Source organism: Aplysia californica, unplaced genomic scaffold (genome assembly GCF_000002075.1).
Source record: "Aplysia californica isolate F4 #8 unplaced genomic scaffold, AplCal3.0 scaffold00235, whole genome shotgun sequence".
NCBI lineage: Eukaryota > Metazoa > Mollusca > Gastropoda > Aplysiida > Aplysiidae > Aplysia > Aplysia californica.
This window is the reverse complement of record NW_004797505.1, coordinates 625,177-639,032: the sequence shown is the minus strand read 5'-3', so window position 1 is coordinate 639,032 and position 13,856 is coordinate 625,177. Positions and strand designations below refer to the sequence as shown.

Below are 13,856 nucleotides of genomic sequence, written 5' to 3'. Positions count from 1 at the left end.
GTGTGTTCCTGCGTCTGCTTGCGCACGTCACACATTCGCTCCATGATCCATCACAGCATTGTGACCTCTCCATCCCCGCATCGGAGAAGTGAGAGGCATGATAGATATATAGGCCAAGATAATCTAGACTAGGTTCGCCTATCACTATCAGGCAATACGTTCTGCATCAGAATGGTGTGTCTGCGCGTGCCACACACTTTCCACTCATTCGCTCCGGCCTTCATCGTTAGCACACATGGGCTCTCCCATTCTTTGTTTCGATTGATAACCAACAAGTTTCTAAATTGGCGAAGTTTTCATGTTTCAATGGGCTGTGCACAGCAGCAGCAATATTCCACTATAACCGACTCGCACGTTTATGTGATTGCGCTACAGCAGTATTTTGTTTACAAAGATAAAGAAGGGAAAAAAACGGGGTTTTAGAATGATGTCTTTATAACAGACTTCTCGTTGTTTCGGGACTCGTTATAAGTGGACTCCACTGTATTGAATAAACTCACCAATTCCTCATCGCAGTCAAAGAGCCGCAAAATTTCCACCACTGTCATCATCCAAACATAGAGTGCTCCCAAACCGTACCCGTAGACAGATCCGATGGAGAGACAGGCGAAGACGGGGAAGTATACCATGCCATAGACCAGCATAGAAGCGATAGCTGCCAGGGCTGCAAAAGGGGGAGTATGTACAAAATGGTATAGATTTAACAACGCTCCTTGCAACACTGTAAGAATTTAATGACTAGATTCTATATCCAAAGAACCAAATAGAACAATGACTGACTGTAAAGTGCCTTTCCCTGAGGACACAATGTTAGACTGAGCTGAGCCTTAAACCCCCCCAATATCATGATTACGAGTCTGGTAGCCTAATCACTGGACAACTGAAGCCACTGCTGCAGGTGAGTACTTTAACCCTATCCGTACGCCCAGGGGTCATTTTGTACCCCTGGGGTTGTATTCTTCACATTTAAGAATACTTCTAGAACAAAATTCTCTCTGAAACTTTCAGTATTTTTCAAAAAATAATTTTGACAGATAGCTATGCAAAGCCAGATTAACGCGTAAATTTCCTCTTGGGAAAGTGGTGGCACAGAGTTCCCCACGTCGTATGGATGCGATTGTAAAATTCGACGTACGGATAGGGTTAAAAGGCACATGATCCAGAACATAAATCAAACTGAAAGCATGCCAATTACAATTAAAGCTACACCTTACAGTGGTTTCAGCTGTGACTCAACAGTTTGAAATGTTGATTAGTAGTCTTCTATGAGTGGGTTCTAAATTTTGTTTTTGTTTTTTTCTTTGCAAGCATTCATTCCTTTAGTTTGCAGGAAGACTCTGCTTTGCTCGGGCAGGTCTCTGAGAACTGGTACAAAATGTATGGCAAATAACTTTGAAGCTGCAAATTATGAGAAGTGTCTTTCTTTTCCCATGCAAAAAATTAGGACTTAACCTTCCAATCAACTGATAATTTGAAACTCTAAAGTCCCGCTTACACACAACGACAAATTGTACAAAACTGGACGATCTATCGATCATGAGACAAATCGCCAGGTGTAACCACAAAATTGTACAAAGTTTGGACGATTAGATGGTGGCTTGGAGGCTTGGTCGAGAAATCAAGTGCTGCTTGATATTTTCTGTGCAATCACGATCACACTTGGGGGAGACGCGCTGTGACGTAGAATTACTTTAAAATTTGCTGCTGCCCAGGATTAAACTTAGGGCTCAGAATTCTAAAAATAATTATTGCAGGTAAAAACTGAATGCATATATTCGGAATCAGCGTCTCAAAATAAGCAAGGTTGCTCTCGGGGAGAACCTGATTTGAAGCATTATTAAGTTTATTATTTGAGTGTGTGCCTAAAGAAAGGTACCAAAAGTCGGACTTTGACAGTTTTGAGTTAAGGGTTGTACCTTATACACGGCGTCTCTTTTCGCCCGATTCTGTTACTTTTAGTTAGCGTGACTCAGCAGCCCGCCGGAACTCCCCGGCTCGGGATCACGGGGTTAATGAGCCCTGAAGCGACTTTGCCGGTGTCGGTTAGGAAGTTCGCATTTTTGACTATGTTTAAAACGATATAACTTCTTCCCCATCTCACACAGCAAACCATTACGCGGATGTACTAAAAGCTCAATGTCTTGAGATTTATTCTGAGATAGAATGGTTAATTTCTGTGCCTTAGTTTTTGTTCTAGACAAGTGTTTGTAGAGTACCCAATTTGTCCCATTTTAGTTACAAACTTATGAATAAATGATAGTTGATTTTTAAAAGGCACGACAGATCTCTCCAAAATCTGTGTTAAACTGACTATGAATATCATGTCTTTTAGCATTGAAAATCTTAAGTCTGCGCGAGTATTAATAGTCAAGTTATAAGAGAAGAAAGATGCACATCTGCATTTTTTAACTAAAGACGATCAGCGTTAGCTCTTATTTTACTATTAAACAAGAGAAAGTTACTCTGTGGTTGTTCATGAATCATGCTGTGTCTGTGGCAGCCGTCATACAACTAAAAAGATATAATATAGGCGATTAAAAACCCCTACAAAACCGTGTAAATACATGGGTAGAGATAAACTTCTTGTATGGAATAAAAATAATGACAGCTAACACATTCATTCTTAGTTTTTGTGTCGGAAATATGCGCGGACACAGTTATGAATGTAAAGAAATCAGTCACATTGTCAGTTATTGCAAATGGTCATAGAAATGAAAACTAAAGCAGGAAAAGTCTGGTGCTGATTCAGTGTCCCTGGAAAGCTAGAAATTATTCTTATAACACAATTACGAGAAGTCATCTCTATTATTCACTCAACTTACAAAATCTCGACTTAGCGTTTTAAGAAAAGTAAGGAATTTCTGGAATGTAACAGATACTGTTCGAGTATTACATTGAAGATGTATTCTGGCACTAAAATTGATTTGCACTTTTCATAGAGAAACTTCATGGTAACTTTAATAAGCTTTCGAGAAAATATGCGAATATTCACGATTATATTAGACACATAAAGTTGTATTTGGAGGAATTACTTCATAGCGAATTGTGTGCCCGATGGATAAAGTTGCAAAATTACAGCTTTCCATTATATGCGCAGATACCATCTTTTCTGAGTATCTGCATCAATGCTATGTCCTTCATGATCCAAAAGTTCGACAGATTTTGATGAGGCCTTTTTCTTATATTGATTTTTTTTTCATTCACGCTAGTAAAAAAAAAAATTACAATTTAGGATTGCCGACTCCAGTGCGTCTAACAAAACAACCAGACAAGTTACAACATCCGTTCTTTTTTAAGTCTCAAGAGCAGAAATGCATGCTTTGGGTGCACTAAATGAGAATTACCATAAATACAAAGATACACCTAAAATTGTACATCGAAAAGTACCAAAAATTAAGTCGGCCCAGACAGAGCAGCGACGGGGAGCTGATAAGGCGCCCAGCGGGGAACCTCCCGCAACAACTAAAATTCCACTACCGGCGCATTGTGTATAGGAAATTCAATGCTGAACACAGGGGTCTTTGAATTTTTTTGATATTTCCAGTAGTTTTGAGATATTGCACATTTTGCGAGGTAGGGTATAAAAATATAATTTTGAGAAAATGAGCCATTAAGTTCAACAAACGTGAGAACACATACAGACTTTAAAAATAACAATTTTTAAAATGTATTTATTCATGGAAAATTCATTTCCAATTTGGTATTCAGTTGACATCAATATCATGAATGGAATTCAATGGTAAAACATAACAAGGAAGAGAAAACGTGCTTCAAGAATAGATTTTAGCACCTTTTAAAAGCAGTTTTCATTATTTGTTTTCATTATACTCTACCCTCAAATTAATTCAAAATAAAACATCAAATCAATGAAAACCCTACGAGCACACAGTAAAAAAACGGCGGATCAATAATTATTTTTATGGAAACATTTTGGTGAAAAAAAAGATTTTTTTGTCATTATCAGCCTGTTGCTCGAAACGGTATGGGGCGACTTTTGGTACCTTTCTCTATGCACACACACATTAAGTTGATCGTCAATGGCGAAGTTGTGTATCAAGGTCACCCGGTGCGTTGCACATCTGCAGTCAAGTCAATGACTAGGAATCTTCTTGACTGAAAGAAAACTGGATGATAGACTGGAATGTCTAAACAGACTACACAGCTCGGTAAAACGGACAGTTCTCGCATACGACAAATCTGACACAATATACCGTTAAGTGTAACCGGGCCATAAGTCACACATCCTGCTGCAAAGCTAGGTCCCAGAAAACTGAAGGGAAGGAATAGGAACTCACTGTGCAGATAGGCCGGTCCTTCATAATCAAAAGCGTAAAAGTTTTCAAAGACCACTTTGTAAACAAGATACACCGTAGCACCAAAGGCACAGGCATAGGAGAGGCGATTGGAGCGTGTCAGCATATCCATGGGGCTGAAAAGCAAGGAGAATAATAATAATTTAAAAAATAATATAATAATTTAAAAAATAATAATAATAATAGTAAGAGTAATAATAATACAATGCAATTAATAATGATGACGATATAATTTATAACAAATAGTATACTTTATATCACACATATCACCATTAAACAGAAAGCTCTGTGATCTTTATAATTTAAAAAAAAATGTTTTTAAATCCAGAATAAAACAAAATAACTTGAATTATTCCAGCTATTTTATGCTTCCATTTAATAAAGTCAGACAATCCGAACTCACTAGACAAAACCTGGCCGTCCTCTGAAGCAGTCCACCATCACATTCCTCCTCCTCTGTGTCAGGCTGAATGATATCAGGATGAGGAACTAGGAAAATAAAAATCAAATACAAGGGCTGTTTAATTTCTGTGGCCTACCTGTCAAACTTTTGGTTTGCTTTAAGTGAGATTTTTACTGCATTTGCATGCAATACAATAAGGTCAAATAAATGCCCAAGATTGGAGGTGTTACCACTAGAGAGTAAAACATAAAAACAAAAAAAAAGGTGATTGTGTCAAATTCAATGACCATCTAGTCATTGTTTTAGTCGTTTTAATGGTAAAACATCTGGTCCTTTCTGACAGCATAAGACTAAGAGGAAATAATATATCACGAAAAGCAAAAATATACTTCATTTCTGAGACATTTCTACGTACATTTGTAAAGACCAGAAAACATATTTTGTCTAAGAGAGATTTAAACAGTCGTAATACTTTCCCCCTTTCTTAAGAATAACTATCTGCACTAGTTATAACAACATTTCCTAAACCTTCTTCTAAAGACCAGTAGAAAAAAATTAGTAGTGAACCAATTTGGGAGAACACAAGCCAGTACATACGTCTACAGTTGTGAGCAGATTAAATTTGAATGCATTACTTAGTAACATAGTTTTTTGTATAACTTATTTTTGCATCATCACATGGAAAAATCATTTACTTCTAGGACAATATAAAAAATAATGTTCAGTATTCTGTTACTGCATTTTTAAAATTTTCAGCAAAACCATACAACCACACAAAAACTCTAAAAATCCCCCCCCCCCAAAAAAAAAACAACAACAAAAAACAAAACAACAACAACAACAACTCAACCTACGCCCTAACTCTCACAAAGTCAGGCAATAAGTTAAAAGGAAGTCTTCTGCTGCTGAAAATCACTATGTTAAACTCCCCTTTCTTTCTTTTTTTAGGTAAGTGTTTTACAGCGCTCACAACTGCATGAGGCCATATGAGCGTGCGGGACAAACTTAATATTTTCAGTTGGTAGAAATTTTAAATTTTGCCCGGGTTGCAGCCGAAGCCTACTCTTATCCATTTTGGACCACCAAGGGATCTTTAACGTGCGCAACTTGCACACGGGACCTCCGAGAATTTTTGCCCTTGTCCAAGAAGGCTAGGTGTAGATCTTTGTCCTACCAGAAGATCAGGGGTGTGGCTGAAAGACAGCAGTAAGAAGGAGCCAAGGAGAAGCAGTGGAAAGGCTGCAGAAACAGTCAGGAGCCCAAAGGAGGGTGCAAAGGAGGGAGTAAAGGAGGTGAAGGGGTGGGGGCAGAAAGTGGAGACGAAAGCAGACGACAGAATATGGCTAGAGAGCAGGAAAGAAGTTGAAAGGAGAAAAATTTAGAGCAGAAAATTTTCCGTGGCTACCCGGATTCGAACCCGGCACCTTTGAATGAGAGGCGAACACCTTAACCTCCAGGCCACGAGAGCCCCCTTAAACTCCCCTAAAGAGTAACATTCCCATGATGCATCGATAACATACTTTTACAAGGATGTCAACATTTTTAAATACAGGGAAATGGCCATGTTTTCGTTCAGTTTTGGTTTAGTTTGAGTAAAACAAAGTTGTGATATGATGATATAATGACAATTGAGTGCAGAGAAAAATGACTAAAGGTAAAACAACACAAAGACAGCAAAAAACAAAAGTTTTCTTTAAACAAAGTAGTAAGACGTTCAGTGGAATCATTCAACCACCTCGCTCTATGATATATATATATATATAGATTGATAAACATGAATCAAATAAAACTGTACCTTGAAATTTCACATATTATGTTATTTTTTAAAAGACTTCATTCTAAATAACTTGAGCTCCATTTAGTGGTAAACCTACCGAACTCGTAATCGTGAGGTTGCGGTTTCGGGGGTTCGAGTCGCGGGCCCGACGTTGTGTCCTTGGGAAAGGCATTTTACACGAATTTTCCTCACTTCACCCAGGTGGGAATGGGTACCCGGTCATAGACAGCGAAAGATCTTGTCAGTATGTTAGTGTTTTAGCGCCTATAAATGGCTGCTTGCACTGTATGCTTCCCAGGAAGTTGAGGTTGTTTCAGAATGCTCTCAGGTCTGCTGGGGTAATAGTATAGATTGTGAAGCGCATAGAGCTTGCTGATGAGCGGGGATTTGCGCTATAAAAATGCTATCTATTATTATTATTATTATTATTAGAAGGCGAACAAAAAAATGTAGGTATTTCTACGCACTTATTGCCACAATTTAGATCATTGAGGAGGTGGACTTCGAACTTGCCTGTCAGGGCCAATCAATGCTGAGGGGCATACAACGTCCCATAAGAAAGACTGAGACACAGGATAAAAATTCTCTCGCCACATGAAAACTGAACTCAGGTCTTCTGCGTGTGATGGTGAAGCACCTAACACCTGCACAACAGAACACCACTCCAATTTGGCTAGAAAGCAAAACATAAGCACAGATGAGAGGAGTACAACTCACTGCGGGAATGAGGCACAGTTGGAAATACATCTGGTCATCCATCCGAGGCTCACATTTCTGTTCTAGAACATCTCTGTACCGAGGAGTTCAAAGTAAGGAAAAATTAAATAATACATTAAATAAATTACACTTTATTGATCCCTGGCGGGGAAATTTTGATATGGCAAACATATATATACGTAATACATAATTAAACACATACTTATATATACATACAAAGAATACCAGTTCTATACACAATCTGACACTAATACAGAACAATTTTACAAACAAAACATTGCTGGTTGCCACTGTGCAGCTCCCTGATTTTTTTACAGCTAGGGTTATCTTGCTCAAAGAAATATTCCAGAGACCACCCATCTTAGAAACACTGTGTCACTGACACTTGCTTGACATTATTTTTTAGTCTAAACTCACTACTCACTCGGCCACTGGAGTCTCCATAAATTGCGAAGGGAGGCAGATTTTACTGAAAAACATTAATTTTATAGGCTAAAAAAATGTAAATGTTCAGTTTCCAAAGACTCTCAAGCCTAGGAAATAACCAAACTTTAGCTGACAATTTTCTTTCTAATTTTACCTCTGAAACCGGGCTGCCCCTACCTCTTTCAAACACAAACATATACTGACTTCTATACAAGATGGGCATTTTATCCAGTCGAAAGATAGTCAAATGAACAAGCTTTTTTAAGACAATAACTCTATACGCTCAAAAGTTGACGAGCACCTGATTCTACCACATTGTGACACAATTGAATTTATCCAAGACAGCACCCATTGTTGAGGAGAAATTACATGGTGGTCCTAAACAGATGGGCGTCATTTTTAATAATATAAAACAAACACCAGGGGGATATAATATATGGGAAGTGGTCATTTGTACTGGAGATTGTCTTGATCAGGTGGTCATATAAGAGCAAGTTCAACTATACAAATATTAGATGTGCGTGTAGGCCTATATTATACCCAAGCTCATACAAAAATATTTCAAGGAAGTTAATCATGTGAAATTAAAACCAAACCCCCCCCCCAGGAAACAAGGACTCACTCCAACAATGTTCTGTTTCCTTGCTTAAGAATTTTCAACAGAATGTCCAAATCTTGCAGAAACGATGATGCCTCATAAAAGTGTGCCATGCTGACCTCCAACTCTGCCTCCGAGTCCAGTTCTTGTCTAATACAGACTGTGATTAACTTGAGGTATGCATCACATCATGACAATAGTCTGTGAATAAACAATATGATTTTCATATTTTATCATTCACAGAGATGAGGCAACCCACATGAGTAGTCTACGATTTCAGTTAGATTTTAGCCAAAGTTTTAAGGCACTTGTAACACAAATAATTCATGTAAGAGCAAAAGAGTAAAGGTGTCTAGAGAGTACATAAAAGAAAAGAAGGAGGAGAGAATACGACGACAGATGATGTGTAATTGATAAGATAGAAGGGGCAAACATCACCAGAGCACCAGCCTACTACCCACATCAGAACAGGTATCCTGTTAAAGAGAAGCAGACAACAAGCAGAAAGAGAACACTGAACCCTGTTTTTTAGTTACCAAAAGCACATGTGTGAGAGGGAAGAAGGGTGGGGGGGATAAAGCATCAAGACAATCTGAAGGTTACCATTGGTCGTCCCAAGTGTTTTGCCGCTCTCACAACTGCACATAATTATGGTTGTAGGAGTGTGCGGGACACATTAAACATTTTCCATTGGTAGCCTGAAATTTTTTAATTTTGCCCAAGTGGCGGCCGAAGCTTACTCTTATTGATTTTGAAACACCAAGGGATCTTTAACGTGCGCAGCATGCAAACGGGACCTCCAAGATTTTTCGCCCTTCTCCAAGAAGTTTCGGAGTGTAGATCTTGCCTAATAAGATCAGGAGTGTGGCTAAAAGACTGCAGTAGGGAGTAGCAGTAGAAAGGCTGGACAGAAACAGTCAGGAGCCAAAGGAGGTACAAAGGGGGGCAAAGGAGGTTAGGGGGTGGGGGCAGAAAGTGGACACAAGCAGACGACAGGGCATTGTTAGAGAGCAGCTCAGGAAAATCATATCAGTGGCACCTGTTATAAAAACAATATATTATATTGCAGTCTAACAAGCACAGAGAAAACACAAAGCACGCAGGTTCCCAATCTTACTTTTTACCTCTGAAAGGATCAAGTTTGTTGCTCTGATTCAGACAATAAGATTGAATTTCAGAGACAAGATCAGACAGGGAAAATTTCTGAATAGACAAAAATGTCCTTGTTATGACACTGATCAGGGGAAGATGTAAAGAAAGTTTAGAAGAGCTTCAACTAGCCTATATATGTAAACTTAAGCCGGTTGTTGGGCGTGGTGGGGGGGGCGTTCTAGTGAAAATGCTTAAATTCCATAAAAAGCATGCAGCCCCACTTTTATTTAATTATAATGAAATAAAGCACCAGCAACAGTCTACCAAAATCAGCATAAATAAAAAATGTCAGCCTATGATGATTGTAGTTGCGAGTGCCGTATAAGCTCTCTCATCTTCATCCTGTGCCTTGTCGACTGGCGTGGGCGATCATGGACCTCCACTTCACCCTGTCCCGCGTTGCAGCAATGGTGCCTGTTGTTCTTGCTGCTCCTAGCCATGTTGTCATCTTGTCCAGTATCTTTTCCCTATGTGTTCCTCTGCCTCTCTTTCCATCAAACTTGACTGTTGTTACAATATTCTCCAATGCTTCTTTCCGCATTGTGTGTCCGAAGAAATTTGCCTGTCAATAAGCTCTCTACTAAAACTATAAAAAAAAAGTTTTTAAAAGTGGGCTTTCTAAGTACAGTCAGTAACAGGATTCTGAGAGAGAACCTTCAGATATTGTGTACATCCTTTGAAAGGGCTAATAAAAGCCTTTTAGAAAAATCCTATGGTCATGACATCCTCATTACATTTTCTCCGAAGCGCCCACGTATCCTTTCAATAATGCTCCACCAAGGTTCACAACGTAATAGCAGGCCTATTATATTGTGATCATGTACAGTCGAACCTGCTCTGAATTTTATGCCACCTGTCCAAGACCATAGTCTCACCTGTTGAAACAGCAACTTTTCACTTATTTATCCTTGCAATTTTTTCTGAGATAAAGACACTGTTAATAGTGTCCACCTGTCAAAGAATCTTTTTTTCTCCTGGACAAAGGCATGGGTGGCTATCTCAAACAGGGGGCTCTCATGGCTAAGGGGTGAAGGTGTCGGCCTCTCATTCAAAAGGTCCCGGGTTCGAATCCGGGGGTAGCGACCGAAAAATTTTCTTCTCTAAAATATTGTCTCCTTTCACCTCCTTTCCTGCTCTCTAGCATTGTTTTGTCCTCTGCTTGCGTCTCCACTTTCTGCCCCAACCCCCTTTGCCCCCTCCTCCGGGCTCCTGACTCTTTCTGCAGCCTTTTTAACTGCTACTGCTTGGCTCCTTCTTACTGCTGTCTTTCAGCAACACCCCTGATCTTCTGGTAGGAGAGATCTACACCTAGCCTTCTCGGACAAGGGCGAAAAATCTCGGAGGGCTCGTGTGCAAGTTGAGCACGTTAAAGATCCCTCGGTGGTCTTAAATCGATAAGTAGGCTTTGGCCGCCACCCGCGCAAAACTTAAAATTTCCTACCAACTGAAAATGATTGGTGTGTCCCGTGCGTCATATAAATATAATATGTGACGCGTGCTGGCAAAATGCGTTACTTCTCGGATTCGAGCCCTATGGAAATATAGATACATCAAGCTTATAGGAGAAGTCTTTAAAATGTATATATGTTATGAAATAATAAGAGGTATGTTATACTTAAAGAATATGACACCAACAACAAAAAAATCTACAAATTTGACCCTAATGTTGATTTTTGGCCAATATCTCAATTTCTGGGCTGCGAGAAGTAACTCATTTTGTCAGCACGCCTCACATATATATACATGACCTTATGCATAGTTGTGAGCACCGTAAAACACTTACCAAAAATAAAAAATATCTCAAACAATTTCGACGGTAATGGTAACTTAGGCCTATTTTTATAGTGTCAAGTATCATCATCATCATTGCCTTTCTCACCCTGCACCAGGGTATAGGCCACGGACAAACCCCTTCCACCTTTATCCTGGGCTAGCCTCTTGATGTTATTCCATGTCTTCCCACTTTTCTGTGCATCGATTTCTGTGATTCTTCTCCAGGTTCCACGAGGTCTTTCCCTTGATCTCTTGCCCTGTGGGTTCCAATACAAAACTTTCTTTGTTATGCAGCTGCCTGACTTTCTGAGAGTATGTCCAATCCATCGCCACCGCCTTCTTCCTACCTCATCTCTGACTGGGATCTGTCTTATTTTCCCTAACGCTCAGTGGCGGTGGGTAGTGAAGGGCTTACGGGCTTGAGCCCCTCACCCCCACCCCGTCCCCACCCCAACTCTATCCCTTAGTTGATGAAAGTTTCTTAAATAACGAAATAAGCAGTTGAAACCGTCATGATCGCACACAATGAACACACAGTTATCAGCTTGGCGGCTTGCCCGTTTATCCAATCATTGTTGTCACCGCTTACAACTATAGTAACCTAACAGCCAATCAAATGTCGTTAGGGCTCAGAAAGAATAAGCCGGTTCCCACGCCCGTCTTTAATGAAACTCTTCTTGTAAAAAAGTAGAAGACTTTAAAAAAATAACACTGCACAGAGGGCTCACGCTCTCCCAGCCCTGACAATGGGGTGAAAGTTTACGACACACTTTCCCCCAGTGACACAGATACCTATATAATGCGTTGTTAGGCGCGTTCTATTTTCCGTAACAACACGACCCAATCCACCTCATAGACGGTATATGTGTTTGGAGTGCTGTGTGTTTGTGCTGCTGAGATTTAACAGTTATTAATTACATCAAACCATTTTTGAGGCAACTTTTTCAAGATAAAAACTAATTAAAGAATTTTGGAGGTGAAACGGCTTCGTCCCCACCATCCAGAAGCTTAAATTTAACTAAGAACAGAGAGATGGAAGACAAAGGTGACTCTTCTCGTTTGAATGGTTCTCAAAATGCCGAGGCTCGTCGTGAGAGAAAAATCATCACTGTTTTGTTCTTATTGCTTGCTTTTTGGTGGTAAAGAAGTGGAAGAAACCTAAAAGCTCCACCCAAATCTTGGTCCACCCACCGCCACTGTTAACACTTCCACATATTGGTGACCCTGTCTGTCCATCTGATCCTCAGAAAACCTGGATCCTCTTTATGCAAGTCTGTGATGCGTTCCATGTCTCACATCCATACAACAGGACCGACTTCACATTTGAATTGAAAATCCTCAGCTTTGTTCGAAGTGAGTCTCTGGTCTTCCAAATCCTATCCAAAGCTGAAGCAGCCTTTTTCCAATGCGGGACTTTATTTCAGCACCTGTTCCTCCCACTCTGTCAATTACGTAAAGTATCTACAGTGGAATCCTGTTATAACGAGAGGGAAGGGACCGGAGCAAGATGTCCGTTATAGCAGGATTCTCGCTATAAGGCAAGGGATCCAGTAATAAATTCAAGGGAAACTGTACAGTAGGACCAAATCTATGATTTTGCGGTTCTGTTTGTTTCCTTTTGATATAGCTCCCCTGATGATGATTTGGTTTCAACATGACCTTTAGGTCTTACTTGATCAAAAATCGAATCAGGTTTCTTTCTCTAGCGCTAGATCTAGCGATGTTGACTGACAGCTCGGCGTTGGCCATCAGAAAGAAGGTGTGGTGCATTCCATCAGCTTGCGCACGTCACTCATTCGCTCCACCCATCACATTGCTGTGACCTCTCCATCCCCGAATCGGAGAGGTGAGAGTGAGAGGCATAGTAGGCCTTGATAATCTAAACTAGACTTACACTGGCCTATCACGCGATGCGTTTTGCTTGTCTGCGCATGCCACACCCTCCCTACTCAGTCGCTCCGGCCTTCAATGTTGACACACATTGGCTCTCCCATTCTTTGTTTCGCTAGATCACCAACAAGTTTCTCAACTGGCGAGGTTTTTTAATTATGTATAAATAAATGGCCTTTTTGCACTGTGCACAGCAGCAGCAATATTCCGCAATAACCGACTCGCATTTTGTCTGATTGCGCTATAGCAGTATTTTATTTACAAAGGTAAAGAAGACAAAAAAACGGGGTTTTAGAATAGTGTCTTTATAATAACAGACTTCTCGTTTTTTCCGGACTCGTTATAAGTGGACTCCACTGTACCACTTTTAAAAAGGTGGACCATTTTCCAGTCACTAATCAAACATTGAGTTGCCTCCTCCTCTCCCTTAGAGAAATTATTAATCATGATTTATTATAATTTATATGTTGTAATGGAAAAGGAAAAGCTAATCTAGATCTAGATTCATTCTTTAAAATAGATCTCACACAATTAAAATTATTGAGATTTTCAGTCATGACTTTGATCTAGAATCTATATATATATAGATCTATCTATATATGATAATATAATGTGTGTGTATGTGTTTGCACGTCTGTATACGACAGAGAGAGAGAGAGAGAGAGAGAGACAGAGACAGACAGACAGAGACAGAAAGACAGACAGACAGTCTTCAACATTCTGTCCGACACAAGAAAGAACGTGATGTGTGAAGGCGTTACTGGCAGCTTCCATACTTCTCAAGTCTTATCTCCAACACCCTTATCA

The 13,856-nt window shown here is 39.8% G+C and overlaps 1 protein-coding gene across 1 annotated transcript in view; it reads right to left on the bottom strand.

Annotated features, from left to right (window-relative positions):
- Positions 1-500: 500 nt before the first annotated feature.
- LOC101851195 (stimulated by retinoic acid gene 6 protein-like) overlaps positions 501-13,856 on the bottom strand; it is a gene marked incomplete at its 3' end in the record, with an annotated part of 14,268 nt that continues 912 nt past the window's right edge. Inside the window, 5 exon segments of the mRNA XM_013083489.2 lie at positions 501-664; positions 4,296-4,429; positions 4,717-4,802; positions 7,211-7,283; positions 8,259-8,435. Of these exon segments, the coding sequence (XP_012938943.2) occupies positions 501-664; positions 4,296-4,429; positions 4,717-4,802; positions 7,211-7,283; positions 8,259-8,347 (546 nt within the window).